At 54.6% G+C, this 23,799-nt stretch overlaps 7 protein-coding genes across 7 annotated transcripts; 5 read left to right on the top strand and 2 right to left on the bottom strand.

The window, feature by feature from the left end:
* Positions 1–702: 702 nt before the first annotated feature.
* On the bottom strand, positions 703–4,847 carry J3D65DRAFT_353036 (uncharacterized protein). Its single transcript, XM_066795564.1, has 5 exons — positions 4,372–4,847; positions 3,909–4,317; positions 3,013–3,849; positions 2,881–2,949; positions 703–2,824 (listed from the first exon to the last, which is right to left on the bottom strand). Exons 1-5 carry the CDS (start codon positions 4,619–4,621, stop codon positions 997–999), a joined length of 3,393 nt encoding a protein of 1,130 aa, XP_066654900.1. The 5' UTR covers positions 4,622–4,847; the 3' UTR covers positions 703–996.
* Positions 4,848–5,521: 674 nt separating this feature from the next.
* J3D65DRAFT_352956 (kinase-like domain-containing protein) lies at positions 5,522–8,337 on the top strand. Its single transcript, XM_066795561.1, has 2 exons — positions 5,522–6,584; positions 6,636–8,337. The coding sequence occupies exons 1-2, from the start codon at positions 5,697–5,699 to the stop codon at positions 8,178–8,180; spliced, it is 2,433 nt and encodes an 810-aa protein (XP_066654899.1). The 5' UTR covers positions 5,522–5,696; the 3' UTR covers positions 8,181–8,337.
* Positions 8,338–9,216: 879 nt separating this feature from the next.
* J3D65DRAFT_353019 (uncharacterized protein) lies at positions 9,217–10,633 on the top strand. The gene has a single exon (XM_066795562.1). The coding sequence runs from the start codon at positions 9,539–9,541 to the stop codon at positions 10,379–10,381; it is 843 nt and encodes a 280-aa protein (XP_066654898.1). The 5' UTR covers positions 9,217–9,538; the 3' UTR covers positions 10,382–10,633.
* A 2,464-nt stretch (positions 10,634–13,097) lies between these two features.
* J3D65DRAFT_352934 (uncharacterized protein) lies at positions 13,098–14,417 on the top strand. The gene is made up of 2 exons (XM_066795560.1): positions 13,098–14,195; positions 14,263–14,417. Exon 1 carries the CDS (start codon positions 13,354–13,356, stop codon positions 14,023–14,025), a length of 672 nt encoding a protein of 223 aa, XP_066654897.1. The 5' UTR covers positions 13,098–13,353; the 3' UTR covers positions 14,026–14,195; positions 14,263–14,417.
* Positions 14,418–16,398: 1,981 nt separating this feature from the next.
* Positions 16,399–17,080, top strand: J3D65DRAFT_352916 (uncharacterized protein). The gene has a single exon (XM_066795559.1). It carries the CDS (start codon positions 16,495–16,497, stop codon positions 16,957–16,959), a length of 465 nt encoding a protein of 154 aa, XP_066654896.1. The 5' UTR covers positions 16,399–16,494; the 3' UTR covers positions 16,960–17,080.
* A 535-nt stretch (positions 17,081–17,615) lies between these two features.
* Positions 17,616–19,086, bottom strand: J3D65DRAFT_352804 (uncharacterized protein). The gene is made up of 4 exons (XM_066795558.1): positions 18,823–19,086; positions 18,576–18,769; positions 18,118–18,520; positions 17,616–17,967 (listed from the first exon to the last, which is right to left on the bottom strand). The coding sequence occupies exons 1-4, from the start codon at positions 18,861–18,863 to the stop codon at positions 17,697–17,699; spliced, it is 909 nt and encodes a 302-aa protein (XP_066654895.1). The 5' UTR covers positions 18,864–19,086; the 3' UTR covers positions 17,616–17,696.
* Positions 19,087–20,048: 962 nt separating this feature from the next.
* J3D65DRAFT_623305 (polyubiquitin binding protein-like protein) lies at positions 20,049–23,071 on the top strand. Its single transcript, XM_066800150.1, has 3 exons — positions 20,049–20,250; positions 20,333–20,786; positions 20,847–23,071. The coding sequence occupies exons 1-3, from the start codon at positions 20,203–20,205 to the stop codon at positions 22,682–22,684; spliced, it is 2,340 nt and encodes a 779-aa protein (XP_066654894.1). The 5' UTR covers positions 20,049–20,202; the 3' UTR covers positions 22,685–23,071.
* The last annotated feature ends 728 nt before the right edge of the window (positions 23,072–23,799 follow it).

The raw sequence follows: 23,799 nt of genomic DNA, 5'->3' as shown, positions 1-23,799 counted from the left end.
GGCGCGAAACCACTGCGGTACCAGACGAGACTTTTTTTTCTGCCAGCCCAAAGACCAGTCAACACCAAGCCCGCCGCGGCAGACAACAGCGACATGGCAGAACTTGCGTGAGACTGGGCAGCGCAAGCCATTCATGTGCATTTTTCCATTTTCCATTCAGCGTCGGCATCATCGGCATCCAATTTACCATTCGCATCTCACTCAACTCTTAATTGCATTGAATCGACCACGACGACTCCTTCCTTCCTTCCTTCCTTCGACCTTCTCTTCTCCTGTTTACATTCAAACACTACCGACACCACCACCTACTAGAGAGATACCACTACCTTCTCGTCTTTGCAACTTGTCGCTTCTTCTCCTTCTTCTTGCACCACACTTCTCTCCTTTGGACATTTACTTAGCGATTTAGCCTTCCTTCATCTTTGATCTCTTCTTTCAAGTGTCACGACCCCCCCTTCTTCAAACTTCTTTCAGTCGGTATGCGGATTTTGAGTCCATGGGGAGGAAGAGGAGGAGGTGGATAAAGCAGCTCCTGTTGAAATTGAAAGCTGCGGAATAGATCAGACCGCTACCATTTATGTACCTACCTTGTATAGCAACGCAATGAAGTAAATATACCCTGATTTCCCTCGCCCCCACACCGTCGTCTCTGGTCCATATGCTCTGCGTCTTCCGTCTTGCACTTTGACTGCTCCCGACCTTTTTCGCCCCGGCGGATCTATCCACCCTGCGCACACAAAGCAGCGTTGTTGCGGTTTGCGCCGACGCGACAGACAGACCAGATCCTCTTATCCCAGCATGGGACCTGGAGAAGCGCAGTGCATGTACATCTTATGGACAAAGAGAAAGGCATGTCTTTGGAGAAGAAAGGAATTGGAAAGTCAAATGACCCAACTACATCCCGACAAAAAACGACCTCGTCTACTGCTGCCTTGTCCCTGTATCTCCCGCTCCTCCTCCAACTCCCCCGACCTCATTATCGCTCTCGCCTCTTCCTCATCTCCTGCCCGTCCTCGCACCCGTCCGTCCGCTGCGCCTTGTCGTCGTCGGCGGCGGCGGCGCTGCCGCTGCAGCTTCTTGCGCCTGCTTCGTAGATCGCGCGCCTCGTGTCGTATTTTGCACCGGCTCGGGCTTGGGATGCGTCTTTCGAACAGGCGCCCGTTGTCCAACTGCCGCCGCTGCCGCTGGTGCTGGCTCTGATTTTGCTTCAACAGCTGCGGCGGTAGCGCCGGTGGCGGCTGAGCGTGACTTGCTCGTCCGTCCGCGGCGTACAGGCGTTGTTGTTGCTGCGACCGGCTCCGGGGCCTGCTCGTGGTGTTGAGGGTTGGTAGATGACTGGGTTGCTCTCGTGCTTGCTGTTGTGTTCGCGAGGCCTGGTTTCTCCGTCTTCGTTTTGGGAGGGTTTGGCAATGGTGCTTGCTCGGGGGCTTGTTGTGCGAGGCGAGTGCGTGGTCTGCGGCCGGATGTTGTCGCTGCGATGGCAGTTATGGGGGCATTTGAGGAGGAGGCGGCGGCGGGTCCATTGGTCTTCTTCGCGGGCGCTGTTTGCCCTGGCTCGGTAGTCTGCGGTGCCTGTCGAGTTCTACGGCCTGCAGTGGTTGCAGTTTCATTCGAGGCAGTAAATTCTGTCGTCTTCTTCGCCGGTTCCGCCGTTTCCTGTGCTTTCCTACGCCCTCTTCTTGCTGGTTTGCCGGTTTGCTGTACTTGACGAGCACTTTCGCGAGTAGTTTTGCTACCTCCGCTTGCCGCGGCCGGTTCTCTCGTCGTGTTCTTGGTCGCCCTTTGTGCTGTTTGAGAACTTTCTGGTGGTTGGCGGGTGCTGCGACGAGGAGCAGGAGCACCGGTGTTCTTTGAAGTCTTTGCTTTGGGTGCCTGCGATGCCTTGGATGTGCGCCTGATTTTGCTTGGAGGCGCGTCTGCGTCCGCGTCGGCTTCCTCAAGTTGCGGTTGGTGGCGGCGTTTCCTGGATGGAGGGTTACGCTCCAGCGAGATGGATTTCGCCACCGCTGTCTTCTTTCTGCTGGAGTTTTTTTGACTTCGCGATTGTTTCGTTTGTTCTGTGGGGACTGGGGCCGGTCGTGTCTCCGCTGCAGCATTGGTTTCGGCTTCTTCGTTAACCATGATTTTGCGCTGCTCCTCTGTCCATTGCGACAAGACCCAATGAGTCTCAACAAGGTTCCGGAAGTATCCAAACGTGCCAGGCCCGTACTCCCTTTTCGCTTGTTCGAGGTTCCTCTCAGCTTGCTCGAACCTCCGGAGATGGTGGTCTTGGTATTCGATCCAATTTTGCAAAAAGGTTTGGCTGTTTACATCAGCTGCAAGACTGACATCACCCTGCAGCCTGTGTTTACGTCGCCTCAATCGTAGCTCGTCCTGGTAGCGGGAAAAGGCGGCCCTTGTCAAGTGCTTTGGCCGATACAGCTTCCGGTATCTGCGAGACTCTGACCAATTTGTAAGTTGGACGCAAAGGACACGATAGTCTCGGCCAACCTCTTTCCAAGCTTTGATTATGTCTTCGTATTCGCCCAGATTGTCGTCATACGGGAATTCAAAGTTGGCAGGGCAGCATGGAGGGTATCCAATTTCTTCCATTCGCTTCCGAGCTTCGTTTTCGTGGACCATATTCTCTCGGCAGTATTGCAAGTGCTCTTCTAGTGCTCCCTCTGAATTGGGATCGGGAGTTGTCTCGCCACTCCCAGAAGAGGCAGCTCCAGGAGAAGCGGGTCTGGTATACGGTTGAGCCAAGGCGATTTCCAAGGCTGTGGTCAAGGCATCTGGGTCGGGAGGATGCGATTTCTCTTCCGGTACAAGACTGGGAGAAGATCTTCAATACACCAGGTCAGCATTTGACACGAGGGATTTGAAGCGCCGCACTCTTACCGTAGTCTTGCTACCAATTCGTTCATTTGCTCTTCTGTACGCTCAACATCGTCAGGGAGAGAGACCGTGCTGTAAGATTTGTGTCAGAATTGAACTTGATCCACTGCAGGCCGCTATCCGGGATACACTCACTTGCCTTCGCGGACCAAACGTGAGATCGCGTAGTCAACCCATGCCGCGTGCTCCGTCGTTGGTCCAGATTTCGCTTCTTCCTCTTGGGCAACCATGATCTTGCGCTGCTCTTCGATCCAGGGCAGCACGGCATTGTGTTGTTCGACCCAGTCTTTGTAGGGTTCTTGCTCAAGACGTGCTTGCACTCGATGATGAAAGTCTTGATATTCGATCCAATTCTGTAGTTGTGTCTGGTTTTCGACCTCCGCTTCGAGGTGAACTTCACCTTCCAGGCCAAACTGTCTTCTTCTTTCTCGAAATTCGTCCAGAAAGCTACTGAAAGCCTGTCTAGTGGATCGCTGTGGTCGACGCTGATTGCGCCATCTGCAGAACTTTTCCCAGTCTTTTAGGTGGGCCTGGTGGATCCAATTGCGCTCCTTGAAAATTGCCTCAGACTGAGTTTTCCACCATTTCATAATGTCGATATAGCGTCTGGGAGCCCTTCTGTAAGGGTATTCGATATCAATAGGACAACATGGAGGACATCCACTATCCTCGAGAGTCTTCCGTGCCTTGTTTTCCAGAGCTACGCCCCACTGACGTCTTCGCTCTGGATTGTCAGGACTTGCAGTGCGCGTTCGTTGCGATTCGGGTGTCAAGTGCTCGGGTGTAACAAAGCGTCCAGGAGAGGCCCAGCGAGGGGTGGACGCGTTTTCCAAGCGTTGGTCCAAGGCATCAAGATCTAGAGGACGAGCAATACGCGCCAGACTTCTTCCGACCGCCTCTGAGAAGGCTTCAGGATCAAACGAGTCTTCAGAAGAGAGGTCGGTAGAATCCGATTGGTGTTGAAGGGGACGTCTGGAGGAAGGTACACTGTCAGCATGGGCCACAAGGGCTTGAATATGGTTGAGTCTTACAGTAGTCCTGCTCTCATCTGGTCCCTCGTCGCTTCAGCCTCTTCAGCGACCATTCTTTTGCGCTGCTCCTCGATCCACTGTAACAAGATTTTGCGATCCTCTTTCGCTTGTGCCTCCTCACTTTCCATCTCGCGATATGCCTGGATTCGATGGTGGTAATCTTGGAATTCAATCCAATTTTGCAACCGACTTTGGTGCCGAATCTTGCGTTTCAAATGAACCTCACCTTCCAGACCAAAGTGCTCACGTCTCGCGCGAAGTTTGTCCACGTAGATGGGGAAATGGTGCTTGAACTGTGGTCGAGCATCCTTGCGCCATTCGCAGAAATCCTCCCAATCTTCTAGCTGTGACGCAAGAATGTATGGTTGGCCTCTGCTCTTCCACCAATTGACGATGCCTTCATACTCAGCTGGCGGACTGTTGTAAGGGAACTGGACATTGCTGGGGCAGCATGGAGGACAACCTTGATCTTCAAGAGCCTGCCGGTGTTTGTTCTCCCAAGCCAAGCGACCCCGATTTTCTCTTTCTGCATTGACAAATGGAGGCGAGGCTTGATCGGAAGGAGTGGGAGTGTGAAAGCGTTCCGGAGGGATAAAGCGGGCAGTGTATGGTGCTTTTTGTAGTGTCTTGTCAAAGAGCCCGAGATCCATGGCGAGAGCGTTGCGGTCCATGCGCTCCAACTCTTCAGCGCTGAGCCAGTCCCCGGACGCCATGACCAAGGAGAGCAGGCAGAGAGAAAGTCGAGAAAGCTGCGGGAGGAAGTCGACGCGCGACGCGCATTGAAGTCGCGCCAGGATGCGAGACTTTGAAAGGCGGACATGCGGGAATCATGGGACATTCAGGTTGTAACGCCACAGCGCGCGAGCGCTTGCCGCGCCGCGAAGCACAAACGTCGTGGTGTGACCAGTTGTCACCATTGCAGACGCGCGCTTGTAGCTGATTGGCCAAAGAATGCGTTCGCGGACTTGTGTTCGTTTCTGGTTCTGAGCGTCACGACGTGCGTGGGGTTTCGCTGACTAAGCGTCGCCCTGCCTCCGCACCCTCTTCCGCGGTGTCCTGAACCTGGCTTCATCAACAAACCACCGTCTCCATGTCGTTGTCATCCTACCGTGGCAGCTCTTGCCTTGCGATGCATCCAACATCATTCTGGCCGCATCTTCCAGTCGTTCCTTTCCATCTCAATTTCTCCACCAGGCTCCGGAGCCATCGAGCGATGACTTGCCACACACGTCAAAACAGTACGCCGCCTCCTCGCAGCTTTCTCTCGAGAACGCAAAGCCATTGCATAGCCGCCGGGACGGGAGTCTAATCTCGCGTACTCCAGAAAAGCGGATGCGTTGTCGCTTCGCAGCGAACTCGTCATGGTTGCTAGCACATGACGCCCTTTTTGGAAGAGGCGCTGGAGAATGGAGGACCTGCGCCGCTTCTACAACGTGACCGGAAACACTCAACACCACTCATTAACCGCCTGAGGGAACTGCGCCACTTGAGCCGCCTGAGCGAGCGGCTATGTGTCTTCAACACAGTAACCTCACCGTGACAAGATCCACTTTTTGCGTTCATTCACGCGGCATGTCGAGCCCTGTTTGACGCTGTTCCAAGAACCAAGCCTGATCAGACTTGATTCGGGTTAAATAGAGCTCTGTCAAGATGCCTAAGGGGATTGATCCTCGCAAACGACCACGAATCCTTCTACAATCCGGGCTAGTTTTCAAGGCCCTATCATCAACTCATTGAAAGTCCCTGCCCACGTCCCCGCCTTTATCGGACGCCATTCAAAGTTTGAAAATGTTTGATTCAAACGTTTTCGCCATCCTGACCCCCTTGGTCAACTCCGAAGCGGCGATACAAGCCTCCAAGTTGCGAGCCAACAACCGTTTGCGGCAATCGCCAGCGCCACATACAGAGGCAGCAGTGATTAGGGATCTGAGTCGAGAGTCAACCGCGAATCTACAACCTGAAGAGGTAGACGAAGATGATTTCAACCAGTCTCCAAACAATCTTTTACTCAGGTTTGACGACTTGCCTAATCTCAAGGATGCAAGGGAAGGATGGGGTTTTGGCGTTTCTTCAACAAAGTGTGACGTTGTACTTCAGACCACGCGGAAAGAGTCAGTGGTCGAAGGCGTCAGTCGTCTGCACTTCCACATCAAGATTGACGACAATTTTCGGGTCATATTGCGTATGTCATCAGATAAGGGGATGGCAGTCAGTTTCGACGGGCAAAATGCGAACGACATCCGAAGCAATTTCACTTGGATCCTGTCCCTGGAACCTGGCCGAAAATACTGGAACGAGGTCACAATCCAAGTCCCTCGGAAAACCGGCTTTCGTTTCAAAATCAGCTTTCCGCACCATCACTCTGGAGACGCGGGCTACATTCAAAAGTTGAGAGACTTCGTGAGGAATAGCAAAATCCAACCGCGATCGATGGCGACACTTGCATTGGTTTCCGACGACATCACTCCGGCAGTAAGCAGGCCTATTTCCGGTGGAAAGGGACGAGCTACGTACACGATTGACAGACCACTGGGACAAGGGGGCTTCGGAGTAGTCCGCAGACTCATTGACCTGGAAGATGGCCAAGTATTCGCCGTTAAAGAGTTGATCAGGAATTCGAAGTCCCAAATGGACCAGTTCCGAAAAGAGGTCGAAATGATGATGGCGAACAAGCACGTAAGCCTGAATGTGCGGAATTTTCTGACCTCCTAGCTGACAGCCTGAAAGCCCAACGTCGTTCAAGTGGTCAACTTCGACGAGGCAGCCCCAAAGCCGAAACTTACCATGGAGTACTGCCCACTCGGCAGTCTACAGACGAATCCGCCTCCTCCAACCGCCATCAATGGGATTGTGAGCATTCTCCGTCAAGTTTTGATGGGGCTCGATCATATGCACAGCCGCCAATTTGCGCACCGGGACCTAAAGCCGGAAAATATTCTCCTGAGGAGCCTATCACCTTTGAGCATTGCCATTGCCGATTTTGGATTCGCGAAGCACTTTTCTAGCAACATGATCACTCTCTGTGGAACACCACTCTTCACGGCACCAGAGGTATTATCCCACAACTATGAAGGCCCGCTTGTTGACATCTGGTCGGCTGGGATCACGATGCTGTGTCTTTTGAGAATGCTTCCGGGTGATCCGCCACGATCGGACTTCAAACAGGTCATACCATATGCAAAGAAACTACGCCCAGCGGTAGCTCGAATGGAGAAAAGCAACAGTGCTTTGGAACGCCTCCTGGCAAGCATGCTGCGGCCCGACCCGCTGCATCGGCTCAATGCGAACCAATGCCTGCTTTCTGGCCATGCTGAATGTCTCTTTCAGCTTGCGGGATCACAGTATGAGAACGGTCCTGCTTACGGGGGACCAAAACCGAACATTCCCGCGGCACAATCGAACGCCGAACCTGAGATCCCACAGCTTTCTTCTAGTATGTTGAGGCACATTGCGGACCAATCCTTCAACCCAGGCAGCGTTCAAGGCTCTCCCTCTCCTCCAAGACACCCATCGGACCAGTCTCTCAAATCCGACGGCGTGCGAGGCACTGCCACTACGACAAGACACCTTTCGGGCAAGTCTCTCAACCCTGGCAGCATGCAAAGCAGCCCCACTGCGTCGAGGCACTTTGTGAAACAAACCACCAACCTCAGCAACAAGCAACCCATAGGCCACAGTGCAGATAGAGATCCTTACACAGGGTTCTCGCGGTCAAACAAGTTGAACGTCTCGACCGGACAAGCTTCTACCAGCGATCAAAAGACTGCGCGACCGCACACAGACCAAGCGACCTTTGATAGCGCCTTTTTCCAGATTCATCCGGGCAACTCCAAGGCCCCACAAGGATCTGCTGCAGTTCAAAGCAACTTGAACTACGGCACAGAGACTCAACAATTTTTGAAGTCTCTGCCGACTGCCCAAACACCAATGAATCGTCAAAACAACTCTTTGAGTCCCAAAAACTTCGTAGACCCAAAGTTGTTGATGGCTCAAAAAGGAGCGATGACTGGGCACGCAGTGCAAGCGCCCTCTGGGCGCTCAGACCGGAGCCGGAGTCCAGTGCCAGCCAACAACAGGAACGATAGGATTGAGACATCGCGCGTCACCAAGCCAGGTATCCCGACTACCAGGGTGACAAGGTCCGCCGCAGCGCTGGAACGCGCAGCCCACCAACTTCAACCTAACCCGGCGTCTGTGCCTCACACAACAAACAGTCGCGAAATGCCAGAGAAGAAGGCTGGCGGAATTTCACGGCTTTGGGGCAGGAAGTAAGAGACGCAAAATCGTGGTCAATCGCTCGGTCCTTTCACAGAAGCAGGATCGGATCACTTGTCCACTCAGCGACCAAAGGCATTCGGCTTTCCACTTACACAAGTGTGTTGCCGGGACTTGCGCCTTTTGCCACGCAGTTTTGGACCGAGAACGGGGAATTGGATGGAGGTCTCCTTACCAGTTACCACTATTTCCTTGGTTATTTCCTTACCTTTAGTGGCCTCTGGATGCTAGGAGACTTACGCTCGGAGACAACACTCATAGATGAACATGGCTTTTCCCCTGTTTTATGCCGTTTAAGCTTGCATCTCAATCAGCGCTGAGCCAGTCTCCAAAAGCCATAACCAAAGAAAGCAGATAGAGAGAAAGTCGAGAAAGATGCGGGAAGAAGGCCACGCGCAACGCGCATGGTCGCATCAGGATGTGAGAATTGGAAACGCGGACCGCAAGCCACAAACGTCCAGAACTCCAGGTGTGACCAGTTGTCACCATTGCAGAAGCACGCTTGTGGTTGATTGGTCGCACAAGTGAATCGGAGCTGGGTCGTGATCTGAGGGCGGTGACCGTGAATCCTGGGGCTGACTTGGCACCCTCTGCTTTCGCCTGAGCGCCCACCACCACACAACCAAGAGCAACATCTTAACGGCCGTGTCTTGCGCAGCGCTTCCCAAGCCATGGAATTTCTCGTCCTCAACGCACCTGGACCCTCGCTCATCGGCTGACTCCTTCGCGAGCGTTCGAATCATCATCCTGAGACTCACCAGGCCCGGGCCTCCACCCTCAATGCACCCTATCTACGCCGCCTCCTCCCATCTTCTCCCGCGAGCGCGCAAAACCTGTCATTAGCCGCCCACGCACAATTTTTCTCTCGCGTAATCTCGGAAAGCATGAGTGATATCTCGTCACAGCAAGCTCATCATGTGGCTGCCTCGTCGCGCTTTTCTTGGAACCGACGCTGTAGAGATGAAGACCTGCGCCTCTCACCCGCAGCTTCAGCGGGCCCTTGCAGCACCACTGAATAGCCGCCTTGACCGAAAGAGTCACATGAACTTCCACACAGAGCCGCTTCTGGCTTCCAAGATGGAGAGCTCTCCGAGATCGACGTCGCATTGAAGCAATTAAGGAAATATTCCCTTTCAGAAATCGCGTGTTAACAAGCGCCGCAGAGCCTGCCAGCGTCTACACAGCGGCAATTCTGCATGGCTATGACCACATCACGATGCTTTGAAAAATGATATTAACCGACCACGGCGCTATCTAGACCAGCGACACCTTCACATGTGCCTTCTGATACATTATTTTCTCTTGGGGCAACCAATTACTCAGACGCCTTTTTTTGAAATTCCAACATCCTGAGAATGATTGATCCCGATGTCTTTGCGGTTTTGATGCCAACTGAATCTCACTCGTTTGCCGCCTGTGGAGTCAAGGCAAATCAGGGCTTACAAATTCATTTCCCATCGACCGGCCCTGCGACAGATGATGTCAGAAACTTCAGCCGGCAACCGACTCCAGCTTGTGACCAAGAAGATGTTGAAGAAGCATGGAAAGCACCTGGAAATCTCTTTCTCAGATTCAGCGACCACCTCGAAGAACGTGGCGTTGGTTGGAGATTCGGCGCCTCCTCAAGCAGTGAAGTTGTACTTCACGACCCAAATAAACCAAAGATGAGAGGTGTAAGCCGCAACCACTTCTTTATTACCATTGACGCGTCTCATCGGATTCTATTGCACAATGTATCGCCTCACGGTATGTCTGTCGCGTATGATGGACAGAATGAGAAGGAGATCCGACACCATTTCACCTGGATCCTCTTTCTTTCAGGAGAGCAATATTGGCAACACGTCACCATCAATGTTCCCGGTATCTCAGGATTCAGATTCAAAATTGAGTTCCCCCACCACGGCAAAAACATCGAGGACTACGAAGAAAATCTCAAGAGCTGGGTGAAACGGCGCGAACAAGAAGGCCCTCCAATGCAACGACTTTGTCTCACGGATCCGGCCGAACCGCCAACAGAACCTGCCAGTAAATTCCAGACGCCTTCTCGAAAATCAGTCCACGTCAACCTGGGAGAGCTTGGAAGAGGGGGATTCGGGGTCGTCCACAAGCACTTCGGCAAAGCGGGAGATGGGAATTGCTTACATGATCCTAGGACTCGTCTTTCAAACAATGGTACACTGCGAAGGCACCAGTCTTGACCAGTGACTTGATTGATGCAAGAAGCGACCACCTGCTTAAATCCTCCTGCAACAGCAATCATGGAGGCGAAGAAGAGAAGCGATAGGAGCTACATCGGCACAAGTCATGATGTTCCATGGCCGGATGCAAGGCGCAATTATGACTTACCAATAGCTGCACATCAAGGCCCTTCCGACTTCGAAACAATTCTCAAAAGCCTTCGGGAGAGAAGACAGAATGATGAGGGCAGCGACAGATCCAACACAGAGCACTGATGAAGAAAGACGTGAACACCGCGGTTTCTCTGTCTATGGGTTGCAAAGCAAGAGACCAAGAACGCTGCGAAGGCGTAGAAGACATTAACAATGTGGCAAGGTACTTACCGACGCAAATAATCAACTCAGCATTCCCAAGGGTTCCAGCACCTACGGGAACCTCCAAAGTCAGAATATGCGCCAAGTCCCGGAACCAAGCGCGGCGTGCAACTGTGCTTGGCCATACTTTTCATCAGGGAAAAGAGAAGCCTTATTGCGAGGGCGGCGTGGCACTGGCCAAGACTTGAGCACAAGAGCAATGCACCGCACTGACCGCTCCGCCGCATGGGAGGAAAGCACTGGGGCCACATATTCTCTTTCCAAATCTACGCCGACGGCAACATCTTCCACGTATTCGAATCACCCCGGTGCGGCGGAGCGATCTCGTCCCAGCTTCTCCTTGAACACTCGAGACTCGACGATGGGCTCGTACCAAGCCTAGACGCGTAATAGCATTAGGCGCGAGCCCACTGGCAGGCTGACGAGGGATATACAGGGAGCGCGCAACGGGCACGCTCGACGTTGAGCCAGGAAGCAAGTGTGTGTTGTTGAACTGTGCGCGCTGGGCGAAGCAAGGCGACGCGACGGCCGTTGGGTTCGAAAGTGGACGAGAGGTGCGGCAAGATGAGGCGGAGCAACAGTCCAACGTTGTGATTGCCAAATGGACAGGTGCCGAAGCAGTCGTATTCGGTGGGCGACGTTCCGTAGGGCGGTGCGAAGAGTCTAGAGCCAGGCCCGGTGTTTGGTGCACATCGCGTGGGTCGGCAAATCGGCGAGTCGGCGACATGGCGAGCGATGGGGAGGATTAATGGGGAAAGATGCATGTGTATGAGAGTGTTTTCTGTGCACTGGGCGAATCAGAGCGCAGTTTTGGCGATGGTGAAGCACAGTGAGGCAAGCAGTGCCGGAATGGAGAAACAGAGAACACGCGTTGCGGATCGTATTCGGACAGAGCCCGACGTTGTTTTGCCTCATGTCGACGGTTGTAGAGAAGGGCTCGACATCTTCCAAACGCGTTCGCAATTTCATGCAAAGCCCATTCGAGCCGGGCATTGTTTAGCAACCGCAGTGAGAGAAAGACGGCACGCACCCAAAGCTCAGTCGCTCTGGAGGACACTGGGCCGTGTAGACCAGCAATGCGTTTCGCGCGCAATGTGCGCGTGGCGTGTTCAAGCGGAGGAGACAGTCCGAATGAGGCGAGCCAGGGCGAGACGGCGCGCGCGTGGTTGGTCCAGTTGATGAGGACAAGGCGTTGCAGGAGGCTGGACCCGCTGTCGGGAAGGAAGGATTTCAATGTGGGGTAACACGTGTGAGATCCTGGGGTCTGTGGTGAGCAGACAGAGATGAAGGTGGAAATGCGATAGGCTGGCGAATGTAGAGGCTACGGTCTTGTCTCGTTCGAGGAAATAATTTGACCATGGTGTAGCGCGCGGATGAGGCTTGCTGACCACTCTAGACAAGGGAGAAAGATTATCCTGGGGGAAATGGTTGTTGACCCAGGGAACGTGCTATTTCGCCCCGCTTGAGTTTATCCTGCTCGATAATGGTGTGGCAGTAATGGCGGTTTTGTTTCTCAAAGTGTCTCGCCTCCAGAGGTGTCTCATTACGCGCAATCTTTTCAATTGTTTGCACGAAAAACGAGAGACAAAAGGGCGCCACGATTTCAACATGGAACGTACTCCCTGCTGCCGTGAAAGACGGCTAGAGTAATCATCGTGGACGTGGAGGAGTGGAGTGCAGGGCGCAAAGTCGATGCGAAAAACGAGGCTTCGCGCCCCACCGAAACCTCTTTGAAATGGCGTCGATTCGGCTACTTCCAGGAGCAGTTGCTCTTTCGAGCAGATGCAAGCCACGGAATTACTAGTGAAAATATAGGGCGCAAGTGTAGCGAGGTGGATGAGACAGGAAAAAGTATGAAGATGGAATTGGCTCTCGTCAGCCGCCTTGAGGAGCACGCGCGCCGCAACCGAATCCACGGTTCGAATGGAATGATCAAACGTCGATGGGGCAAAAGGTGAAGGGCTGGCCAGCCCAGCTGAAGTCTAGATTTGCAGTCAGCCGTGGCCAGCGGTAGCGTGCCGGCGATGCGGAGGAATGCTGGACAATCGATAGAGCGGGAGCACTAGGGGGCTGACATGGCCAGGAAGTTTCCGCGGTGGCTTCGAGGGATGTCAGAGCAAGTGGCGAGGCGAAGGGGGTTTTGAAAAAAGAGAGAGGCGAGCAAGCGGTCGTGAGCAGTGAGCGGTGGTTGAGTCGCTGCTGTTGCTGTCGCACGGAGACGGGCAGCGATGAGACGGCGGAGACAGCGGGACTTCCTTGGACGAGCAAAGGGAATTGGAGTGGAGTGGAAAAACGTCGTCCGCCCTTGGCTCGCTTGGTGTCTCCGCCTCCGCCTCCGCCTCCGCCTCCGCCTCCACCTCCGCTCCCGCCTGGTGATCCCCCAGAGGCCTCCGCCAGGCAAAGGACAGTCGGCCACGACTTGCTGGGCCTGGAGCATGCCGAGAACGCGCGTTCTGCTGGGCCTTGGCCAGGACTTGATGCGCCCATGACGGGGATATCCACTTTCGTCCCGGCGTTGGGTCAACATGGCAAAAGTTGTTTGCAATGACCCGGCTGTTTGAGGCTCTGATGGCTGGAATAGTGTTTTTTTGGTCTCCTCTCGGGCCTCTGGCTTCCCAATGAGGCTCTCTTTGGTGGAGGGTCGCTGTGCCACAGCTGGGGTTGCGCCTCACAGGCAGCGGATTGGGCCATGTAGGCGCCGTGATAGTGCACCATGGCATCATCAGCCCACAAATGATGGACATGACAGCCGCAATCCCGCCTTCCTTCAGGGTCAACCACACAACCGTCAACGGATCAAGCAAGATGAGTCTTCATCAGAGCCAAGTGACCGGGCGGTTACTGTGCTGTGTGTGCTGTTGGCTGTGCAAGCTCGGCCGGGCCGCCGCCCGCTCGCTCACCGAACCGAAGCTAAACTAGCGTCGCGCCTGTCTGCGTCCAGCCGCCTTTTCGTCGTCTTTCGATCAAATCAATCAACCACCAAAGGACCACACGCGTCGCTGGATACGGTGAGCGAAGGCGTCTCAGCCACCAGAGTCGTCCTCATCGTTTCTTTTCCCTCTGCTCCAACTGCACCGCGCGCGCTGCTTTTCCTGCGCAAGGTGTGCTGCGAGATGCTTGGCCGCCGCGCCACGCCACCCCGCCCGACCCGAGCCTCCTCGGCCGAGGCGGCGTCAACGACCAACTACATGTGTTCTAATGTAGGAGCTTGCAGTTCGTGCGTGGGCGCTGTACTGCCCCGCGCTGCGTCTTCCCTTTGCCAGCAGTCAAACAATCATGACGGTGGCTAATTACATCAACTTGGCCGGCAAACAGACGTCACTCTCGGTAGGTTCCACGTCTGTTTGGGACAACAGCCGACGACTTGCGGATTTATCGCCGCTGTCATTCACTTCTCTGCAATTCGACCATGGTCCTAGAGGCTTGCCAATTGACGAGCTACTGGCCTGGCCTGGCCAAGGTTGGGATGCCCACTGAACAGCCTCCTCGTTGGGCGCGTGTTTGACGTTTGACTGGCTCGCTGGCAGGCAAGTTGGCGTGCGCCGTCGTCATACCTGGAACCACTCCTCTTTGTCGTCGTCGTCTTCTTTGACGGCCAGCTGTCCAATCTTGGCCGTCCATCGCATCCAATGCTCGCCATTCGCGCCGGCGGATCTTGCCCCACAGCGGGCGGATGGATGGTTGATAGACATCGCGCTGAGACACCCCACGCCGTCAGTTACAGAACAGAGACCCTGACGCGCGCCCCTGATGTGGGCGACCTGTGGGCCTATCACTTGCATGCAGACTAAAACGGTGGCTGCATACACCGCACTTGGAGCTGCGTAGACGACGTGACGGTGTAGGAGAAAGAAAAAAGGTACGGAGCACCAACCAGAGCGCGACAAATTGGCCCGCCACCACTCTTGTCTGGTGCCTACAGCAACCACTACGTCCAGCGGTCGAGACGGCCGATAAAGGACGTGGAGAGCAGCTACGTGAGTGGCTGGAATTGCTCCTCCGAATTGATGTGCGGTGGGTGGTGCATATCGCTGCCCCCTGCACCTGCAAGCAGCGCAAAGGCTCCCGCGCCGCCTCGCCGTCTCGCCGGCGGTCCGCTATGCATTGGTTTACCTTGGCCACCCAGGTTGTGTCCAGGCACCGCCATGACAATCGCGCGGTCAGGCAGAGGCAAGGCAGTCAGGCAGTCGTGGCAGTCACATCGTCCTTGGGCGTCGCTCGGACGAGCCCAGAGTCGAGCGTTTGGTTCATTCAGCCTCTATTTGCTTCGTCAACCACCGTCCGATGCGTTTGGCTGCGCTGGCAAATGTTTCGATCGCCATGACTATCGTCTCACGACTGCCGACTCGACGACATCGACTTTGCTTTGTGAGGGCGCTGGTCTGGAACGCGCGTCGACCCTCGCACGCTGGCAGGGTAGGGCTGTGGGGTGGAGCGGTCCCTCGCGTCCGCCGCCGCGCCACGCCACACACGCTTCCCTTGATTCGTCGCTTCGACCGTATGCAGACGAGGTCAACGAAACCAGGCAGGCGGATTGAAGGATCAAGTGGGTCTACTTTTTAAGAATGACGTTGACGCGGGGTTGCAAACATCACCGTACAGCCTTCCCCTGCGGAGATTCCCGCTGTTCGATTTCGACAGGCAACTAAGCCCGGCGACCGACAGATTGTGACGACGACTACGTCGACGACGAAACCCGTTGAGGTGGCGAAGAATTTAAGAATACAGACAGAAGAGTCGAGGTGACATGGCTTGCATGAACTTCGTAGCATTCTACTCGCTCTGTTGTCGTCTTGCGGGTCGATCTCCTGCCATCGGGGACTGAGGCGGCAGGCTGTTGTGGTACGAGCCTTGAGCCGTGGCAGGTTGCACCGCGTCAAGTCACTGATCACGACGAGGGGGAGGGAAAGATCTAGAGGGATTCGATTACGACATCACGTGTTGCCCACCAGTCCAGCCATCGTGATGAAGAGTCAAGAGGGTTTTTCGGGCCCCGTATTTCCCTTACTTCGTCTGAAGCAAAAGCAGTCATGAGTTCCTCTCAACCCTCATCCACCATCAGCTTACCCGGGCCTGGGCTTGACTTGCGGCTCAAAAATCACGCTGTCATGGACGTGACCTGAGGCAAAACAAACCAAATCCGCACGTCAACACCAGCAAGCAGCACATCCGCAAATCCGGCGGGCCAGCGGATTTACACCGCGCCAACGGCATAACCCACCCACGGCATTGCACTTCCAAGCCTAAGCGGCGGGTTTGCGGCTCTCTCCCGCGTCGGTCAGTTGGTCAGGCCATCGGATAAGTCAGCCATGCCGTTAGTCAATCAAACGCATTCTCCCGTCGAGTCGTCGGAAGACCAGACCCACGATCCACGGCCTGCGACAAGAAGAGCATTGTACTGGGCATGCGCCAATCTTCTCATTCCCGTCGCGCAAAAGGCGCAGCAGTGGTGGATTGGCGTGCTGGTGCGCCGTCCGCCGTCGTCGTCGGCCGGTCGAGACTCTTCAGACCGAACTGCTACATGCACACAGAACACTTTTTGATTTCTCCATACACGACGCACTGATCAAAGACTCGTCGAATTCTGCTGTGCCGCTTTTGGCGACTGTTTCCGCCGTTCCGCCGCTCCGCTGCTGCTGGGGCGTTGCAGCGGCAGCGCGCCAACCGGTCTGCCTGTCTGGCTGGACTGTACATTGCAGCTGCAGATACTGAAACCTCAAATAGCCGGTACTTGTTGCTCCGCAGCAGCATCGCAGGACATGGCAGCAGCAGAAGCAACGACAACACACTGCCTGTTCACCGCACACATGGCTCCCCTGAGCGTTGGCGCATGTGTTGAGCGTTATTTTTCTCTCTTCTCTTCTCTGGCGCACGATTTCGCATGGCTGGCTGGCTGGCTGCTCGCCCACCATCGGAATCTCGACATGCCATGTGCGACGAGCGATGCAAACAGTCTTTCGTTTCTGGCGCACACCGCCGCCGTCCGGCAGTCTGGCCGCATGCCGAGAGAGGGGCGCTGTCTGATGCGGGCGAGAAATTTGGCAACAAGGGGGTGTTCACGAGTATGTCGGCGGCGATGGCGACGAAAGTCTTGTTGGACGATTGGCGTACATAGTGGTGGGTGCGCAGAACTGGTAGCAGAATTTTTGTCTCGGTGCGCTGGACGTGATTCGACCCTTTTTGCTCGCCTGGTACATGGGCGGTCTCAAGTTGGGCCCCCATGATTATTCGTCTGCTACATACCCCTTTTCCTTTCTTTTTATTTCCCTGCCTCGAATGGTTGGACGGCGTCGACGGCGGCGCGCATTCGTGTAATGCATTGTACCACCCACATGCCTGCGTTCCTCAACAAGCTGCGCGCAGAGTCGAGCCAACGTTCTTTGTGTGCGCCACGAAGCTTGCAGCCCGAGCGAGACGTCTGCCGGCTGTTGGTGGCGCTTGGCGCGCCGTGATACACAAAAAGCCATGGCAGTGCTCCCACCCCTTCTCGACGAAGCAAAGCGCACCGTGCGGGGCGACGAGTCGAGCCAGGCCATCGGTGGGTGCGGGGCTCTGAAACTCCTGCAATGGTCTTGCCCAGCCTCGAACCAACCGTGCTGCTGTCTCATACGAGGACGTGTGATTGAGAGACCAGGCGTTCCTTGTGGGCTGCTTGGCCGGTTGAACGGAAGGGCTGCATCACGCTCTGCAAGTGGAAAATGTGGAGTGAAGAAGACCGGCTTGATTGGTATCATGTGTTGATGGTGCAAAGCAACAACGCCAGCGAGAATGCCTCCAAACGCCTCGCTACCCTAGTGTAGTACAGCTCCAAACCGCATGCAAAACGCCATTTTCTCAGGCCAACACCCCCCAAGTCGCTCATGAAAGTTCCTTCTAACATCTTGGTCCAACAAAAAAAGCATCATCCCCATGAAAGCGTACAAAAGGCGTACAGAGGATCCACCTCATGAAACAACGGAATTTAGAATACAGGCAAGCCCCAGCCCAGGCGGAAGAGCTCCCAGGCAAGCCCGGGGGTGTCTCTTACGACGAGCTCCATGTCTTTGCTTCGTGCCAACTGGGGGTGCTCGCGGAAAGATTGGATGACAACATCGCGCAGTCCGCGGTCCGAGTCGACAGTGGTCTCGTAGACTTCTGGGATCGAGTCGGCAAACTCGGTCGACGACCAGTAGTGTTCAGCCTGAGCAGAGAACTTGGAACGCGCAAGATCTTTGAGCCCCGTGATGCCATACCTGATTAATGACAAGTCAGCTCGATGTTCTATGTTGTCGAGTGGATTGAGGCGAGGGTGTGGCGTGGCGGGGTTCAACCAGTAGGCAAAATCCGCGACCATGCACGCAGCGCAATTGGTGCAAAAGCATCACGAGGCGGGAAAGGCTTACTTTTCAGCTATGGCATACACCTTTGCGTGGACGACGAGATTGGGCGGCTGGAGAAAGGCGTCGCACTCATCTTCCTCGCAGTCGGACTCGTACGAGTCTAGGAGGCTTTCGTCAAACGTCTGGTCGAGATCGGGCGTAGGTGGCGCCTTGGTGTCGGGGGAGAAGTAGTCTGCGCGGTAATGCGGGGATGGCGAAAGGGGACTAGCAGGAGCCGAGTTGTCGGGACTGCTGATCGCCTGTGCTTGCGCTTGAGCCAACAGAGGATCTTCGGCGTGGGCCGGGGCCAACACAAGGTCTGATGGACGGCGCTTCTCGCAAGACGAGCGCCTCGACGAGGTGGGTGACGTGGGGCGAGAGAGCTTGGCCAATGACGGAGTTCGCAGGTAGTCGAGGTAGTAGAAGTCTGCAAATTGCGCGTGAGCGAGTGCTGTGGAGGACTTGTTTCGTGGACAACGTACAGTGAATCATGTGCTCAACGGCTTCGTGGTCATCCTCGCTGAGGTCGATGATGCCGGTGATGGACTCCTTCCACGGATGGCTGCAAGCGCCATCGAAGAAGTGTGATCTCGAGCAGACGACGGCCTTGTGGACTGGAAAGCTGCGGTCACCGCATTGGACCAGGAGGTCCGAGTACTTGGCGCTCTCGTAGAGGCTGGGAGAAGAGTCAGTGACGTAGGTAGAGGTGGTGGTGAGAGGGGAGCATACGTCGCGAATGCTGCGAGGAGTTCAATGTTGGCAGCCTCCATTGTATGTGAGTGGTGGAGGGAAGTAGGGAGCAAGAGGGTCTTGGTGGTGTAGGATTTGGATGGTGTTGTGCTGAGTTGGTAATGGTGAGAGTCTTTTGGCCGTGGGGAGAGCGGGAATATATCTACTCGCAGGCTCGAGTAGCTGGCTGCAGGCGTCGTGGGGGAGATCGACAGGGTCACAGGCGGCTTGGCGCGTTATGCTGGCAGGACCGGGAACATGTCGAAGGCCAATGGTGGCGCACGATAGTAGTGCAAGGATGAGGGGTAAAGGATCAGGGAGGGCCTGCAACGGCGCCCTTGGCCATGCGTCCTGGATGCAAAATGGCCAATTTGCTGCCAATTTCCAAGTCCATGCTGTGGCTCAGCCGGGCGTCGGTCCCCAGACGGGGCTGAATCAACGGCCAAGCAAAACAATTTGCGACCATGGACGACGACGACGAGAAGAGTCACCAAAGAGCTTGCGCAATCCTCTCAAAGGCGAATGACATAGGCCAGCGCTGCCAGGTCAGACGATGGACAAGCGCCAGCCCGTAGCAGCAGTGAGCGGCGGCCAGTGGCGCAGGACCGAGACCAGAGGGACAGCTGTCAGGTGCTGCGAATAGAGTCGAGCGTGGCGAGCGGCAAAGGCGCGTCAGGCTTGCCCTGTCGAGCGGGAGGAGCCCTCGCCCTCGCTGGCTGGATGTGGGTGCGAGACGGATGGGAAACAAAACTGGCGACGCGGCATGGCCATGGGGTGCGGTGCGGTGCGGTGGGCAGGGCATGCGAGCGTGCGAGGGCCCGGCCGAGCTTTGGAGCTTGCCATGCCCGTGTGGCCGTGTCCGGGTGGTGAGGTGGACGACGACATGGGCCCAGACGAGACGGGGGAGATGCTGGCCTGGCACGGGAGAGCCGGTTTGTCGGTCGCAGAGAGGCTGGGATTAGCTGCTTCGGGCGTGGTGAGTCTTGGGGAGCGGATGTAGCGAGGGAAAGACGTGGCCGCCTGATCCGACCCGCGCCAAATCAAGTCGTGGCCCGTCGGTCTTCGGGTTTGCCTGAGGCCTCCTGAGCGGTCGAGGTCCCTCCGCTCCGCCAACGCCAGGTCCGCCTCCTCCGCCTCCCTCCGCCTCCGCCCGTCACACGTGACGCCCCCGGCACCTTCCGTCCCGGTACGGTACGTCAGTGACCATTGGCAGCCACACCTCACACCATCGACTCTCCACGCGCACCACCACTCGAGCTTCCTCTCGCCATCTCACCCCGCTGGCGCACGCAGCACCTGCTCCTCCGATCCTTCGCTGCACCCTCTTCCCGTCTGGGCCTCGTCTGCCTTTCCTCCCATCTCCCCTCTATTGGCCCGCCCATGGGCGACTTCAAGCTCTCCGCTCAGCTGCGGGGCCACGACGACGATGTGAGTTGTCTGCTCCCCAAGCCCCAACCCAAGCCCAAGCCCGGGACCGCCTCGCTCACCATCTTCATTTGTGCAACCTCAGGTCAGAAGCGTAGCCTTTCCACACTCCTCCTTTGTCGTCTCGGCATCACGAGACGCTTCCGTGCGCCTGTGGAAGCTGTCGTCCAACACCCCGCCCACCTTTGACTGCACCATCGTCGCCCGCGGCACCACCTTTGTCAACGCCCTCGCCTTCGTCCCTCCCTCGTCCACATACCCGGATGGGCTGATTGTCTCGGGAGGCAAGGACTCGATCATCGACGTCCGTCAGCCAACTCGGACCCTGCAGGATGATGCCGAAGCTCTGCTGCTCGGCCACGGGCACAACGTTTGCGCTCTCGACGTGAGCCAAGATGGGCGCACAATTGTCAGTGGCAGCTGGGACCAAGAAGCGCGCGTCTGGACATTGGGCAATTGGGAGTCGTCGGCCGTCTTACGCGGCCATGAAGGCAGTGTGTGGGCGGTGCTGGCCTACGACACGAAGATAATCATCACCGGTAAGGACGCCTCGGGCCGCGCCCCATTCGTACCACCTGCATGACTGACAATGACATCAGGATGCGCCGACAAGCAGATTCGCTTCTTTACCCACGATGGCAAGCTCCTCAGATCCATCCAAGGTTCCTCCGATGTCGTTCGTGCGCTATGCCGCCTGCCCGCGAATCATCCCTCCGGAGCGCAGTTTGCTTCTGCTGGAAATGACGGCATCATTCGACTTTGGACAATCGAAGGAACTCAGGTGGCGGAACTGCACGGCCACGAAAACTTCATCTACTCGCTTGCCGCACTCCCCAATGGAGAGCTGGTCAGCAGTTCGGAAGATCGCACAATCAGGATTTGGAGGGGAGACGAGTGCGTGCAAACCATTACACACCCGGCAATCTCGGTCTGGTCGGTGGCCGTGTGCGCGGTGAACGGAGACATTGTGTCGGGCGCCAGTGACCGCATCGTGCGAGTCTTCAGCCGGGATCCCGAACGCCAAGCAGATGCTGCAAGTATCAAGGAATTTGACGATGCCGTCAAGGACAGCGCCATTCCGCAGCAGCAAGTCGGCAACATCAACAAGGAGAACCTCCCCGGCCCGGAGTTCTTGACGGCCAAATCCGGTACCAAAGAAGGCCAGGTTCAGATGATTCGAGAAGCCAACGGCAATGTGTCAGCATACACCTGGTCGACTGCCGCTGCGCAGTGGATCAATGTCGGCACCGTCGTGGATGCCGCTGGCAGCAGTGGGAAAAAGATTTCTCACAACGGCCAAGACTTTGACTATGTTTTTGACGTCGACATTGAAGATGGAAAGCCCCCCTTGAAGCTTCCTTACAACCTCTCGCAAAACCCGTACGATGCTGCCCGCAAATTCATCGAGGACAACGAGCTACCCCTCTCGTATCTTGACCAGGTGGCAAACTTCATCGTCACCAACACCCAGGGCGCGACTCTTGGCCAGAGTTCCGCACCGGCCACTCAAGCTCCAGGCTCAGATCCTTGGGGGACCGAATCGAGATATCGACCTGGAGAAGTCGATGCGCCGGCGCCCCAGCAAGCACCACCCGTCTCCAAGCCGAAAATCCTCCCGCAAACCCAATACCTCAAAATTGACTCGGCAAACCTCAAAGTGATTGAAAAGAAGATTGGCGAAATCAATGAGCAGCTGCTTTCGGAAGGGCGCAAGGATGTATCTTTGAACCCCAGCGACGTTGGCACACTCTCCACAGTCTGCAAACAGCTGGACTCGCCGAGTGCCAAAAATGTGACGCCGGCCGGCATCGATCTCGCCTTGAAGATTGCGACCACCTGGCCCCTCGACAAGCGCCTCCCTGGACTTGACTTGCTTCGCTTGTTTGCAGCAAAGACGCCCGCTCTTGCCACCCACACATCCTCTGGCAATGCGACGCTCGTCGACATTCTGCGCGACGCCGGCATCTTTGCCCCCGAATCGCCGCCCAACAATGTCATGCTCGGAGTGCGCATCTTTGCCAACCTCTTCTCAACAGAGGAAGGGCGCACGGTCGTCGATGGCACCTTCGACACACTGCATCCGTTGATCCGCCCCTTCATCAAGACCCATTCTTCGAACCGCAACCTCATCACGGCCATCACGACGCTCTACATCAACTTCGCGGTGTTGCTGACGAGCCCGAGCAACGACGTCAACCGCGCCATGACGCTGCTGTATGATCTGATCGAGATCATCAACCAGCTCGACGAGGGCGAGGCGCTGTACCGTGCACTGGTCGGCGTCGGCACCGTGTTGACCCTTGGCGAAGACTTCCGGACTCACGCTAAGGACACCTATGATTTCGAAAAGGTCTTGGTAAGGGTGGACCAGATTAGCAAGGAGGAGAGGATCAAGAACGTCGTCGCCGAAATGCGCGACGAACTGTCCGAGAAGTGAGGCAGTAGAGGAAAGCTTGAAAGAATTGGAGATGGCGATGCATGGCATGGACCTAGGTAGAATACCAACTCGTCGGCGGGCGTGCGAGCCATCATTTGCGCCCGAGTCTCGATTGCGAAAGTCGTGACACGCCCAGCTATCTAGAGTCGAATGCTCTCTATTACTAGACGTCGTAGACGCTTAAATGTAATTAGATACTCCTAAGTACTTCGGTCCGTAGCCGCTTTAATGCTCCTACGTTTCCTTCATCCTTAAAAGCTCCTACATTGTTATAGAATCGAGGCTATTAATTTACGGCGTCGTCTCGTCGAGGTATTTATGCCTATCGACGAGGCTCTAGCGCTACGTGCGTGCCTAAGGCAGTAATATCACGTGACCTATATAAGTTTAGTATATAGATTATATATACTTAATATTTAAACTCTTAAAATAGATTTTAATCTAGAAGTAGTTTAAAATCTTTTTAAATAAAAAAGAGTTATATATACTTAGGTATAACTTATATTTTATAATACTTAATACTTACTACTTAGGGTTAGAATTATTAAATATACTAGCTATTTTTAGTTAGCTTAAAAATAGATAATTATTTAATATAAAATATATAATAACTACTCTTTATTATATACTATATAGTATATATATTATAGTATCTAGTATAGATAGGACTAGCTACTTACTAATATACTTACTTAGCTAGCTAAAATACTAGTACTAGAAGAGGTATAAAAGATAGTAACTAGTAGTAAATTAATAGACTCTATAAAATAGAAATAAAATAACTACTAAACTAACTAAAATAAGCTAGGTATAAATAATAAGTATAAATAAATAAATAACTAAATATTTAGTAGAAAATTATTATAGTATCTAGTAGAGTAAATTAATATAGACTACTAATAATTAATAGGTAAGGAGTAAGAGTAGTTATTATATAGTCTATATAGAATAACTATTTATTATAACTTATAGAGTTCTTATTTTATAGATTAAGGCTAAAGATAAACTACTAAAAAATATATATATCTTAATTAAATATAATAAGTTAAAAGAATAAAATATAAAAGATACTTACTTTTTATTTATTTTTTAGCCTTTTTTTTATACCTTTCTAG

Source organism: Phyllosticta citribraziliensis (genome assembly GCF_038025025.1).
Source record: "Phyllosticta citribraziliensis strain CPC 17464 chromosome Unknown J3D65scaffold_6, whole genome shotgun sequence".
In the NCBI taxonomy this organism is placed as follows: Eukaryota; Fungi; Ascomycota; class Dothideomycetes; order Botryosphaeriales; family Phyllostictaceae; genus Phyllosticta; species Phyllosticta citribraziliensis.
Note: the sequence above shows the minus strand (reverse complement) of the source record. Positions and strands in the feature narration are given on the sequence as shown.

Bases quoted from the DNA above. Each gene is read 5' to 3' on its own strand.
- J3D65DRAFT_352916 (XM_066795559.1), top strand. From the start codon at position 16,495: ATGGCAGCAGCAGAAGCAACGACAACACACTGCCTGTTCACCGCACAC.
- J3D65DRAFT_352804 (XM_066795558.1), bottom strand. From the start codon at position 18,863: ATGGAGGCTGCCAACATTGAACTCCTCGCAGCATTCGCGAC. The intron at 18,770-18,822 runs GTATGCTCCCCT...CTCTTCTCCCAG, and splicing joins CTCCTCGCAGCATTCGCGAC to CCTCTACGAGAGCGCCAAGT. The intron at 18,521-18,575 runs GTACGTTGTCCA...CGCAATTTGCAG, and splicing joins CGTTGAGCACATGATTCACT to ACTTCTACTACCTCGACTAC.
- J3D65DRAFT_623305 (XM_066800150.1), top strand. From the start codon at position 20,203: ATGGGCGACTTCAAGCTCTCCGCTCAGCTGCGGGGCCACGACGACGAT. The intron at 20,251-20,332 runs GTGAGTTGTCTG...GTGCAACCTCAG, and splicing joins TGCGGGGCCACGACGACGAT to GTCAGAAGCGTAGCCTTTCC. The intron at 20,787-20,846 runs GTAAGGACGCCT...CAATGACATCAG, and splicing joins CACGAAGATAATCATCACCG to GATGCGCCGACAAGCAGATT.
- J3D65DRAFT_352934 (XM_066795560.1), top strand. From the start codon at position 13,354: ATGAGGCTCTCTTTGGTGGAGGGTCGCTGTGCCACAGCTGGGGTTGCG.
- J3D65DRAFT_353019 (XM_066795562.1), top strand. From the start codon at position 9,539: ATGATTGATCCCGATGTCTTTGCGGTTTTGATGCCAACTGAATCTCAC.
- J3D65DRAFT_353036 (XM_066795564.1), bottom strand. From the start codon at position 4,621: ATGGCGTCCGGGGACTGGCTCAGCGCTGAAGAGTTGGAGCGCATGGAC. The intron at 2,950-3,012 runs GTGAGTGTATCC...CAAATCTTACAG, and splicing joins CGTTTGGTCCGCGAAGGCAA to CACGGTCTCTCTCCCTGACG. The intron at 2,825-2,880 runs GTAAGAGTGCGG...GGTGTATTGAAG, and splicing joins GAATTGGTAGCAAGACTACG to ATCTTCTCCCAGTCTTGTAC.
- J3D65DRAFT_352956 (XM_066795561.1), top strand. From the start codon at position 5,697: ATGTTTGATTCAAACGTTTTCGCCATCCTGACCCCCTTGGTCAACTCC. The intron at 6,585-6,635 runs GTAAGCCTGAAT...ACAGCCTGAAAG, and splicing joins TGATGATGGCGAACAAGCAC to CCCAACGTCGTTCAAGTGGT.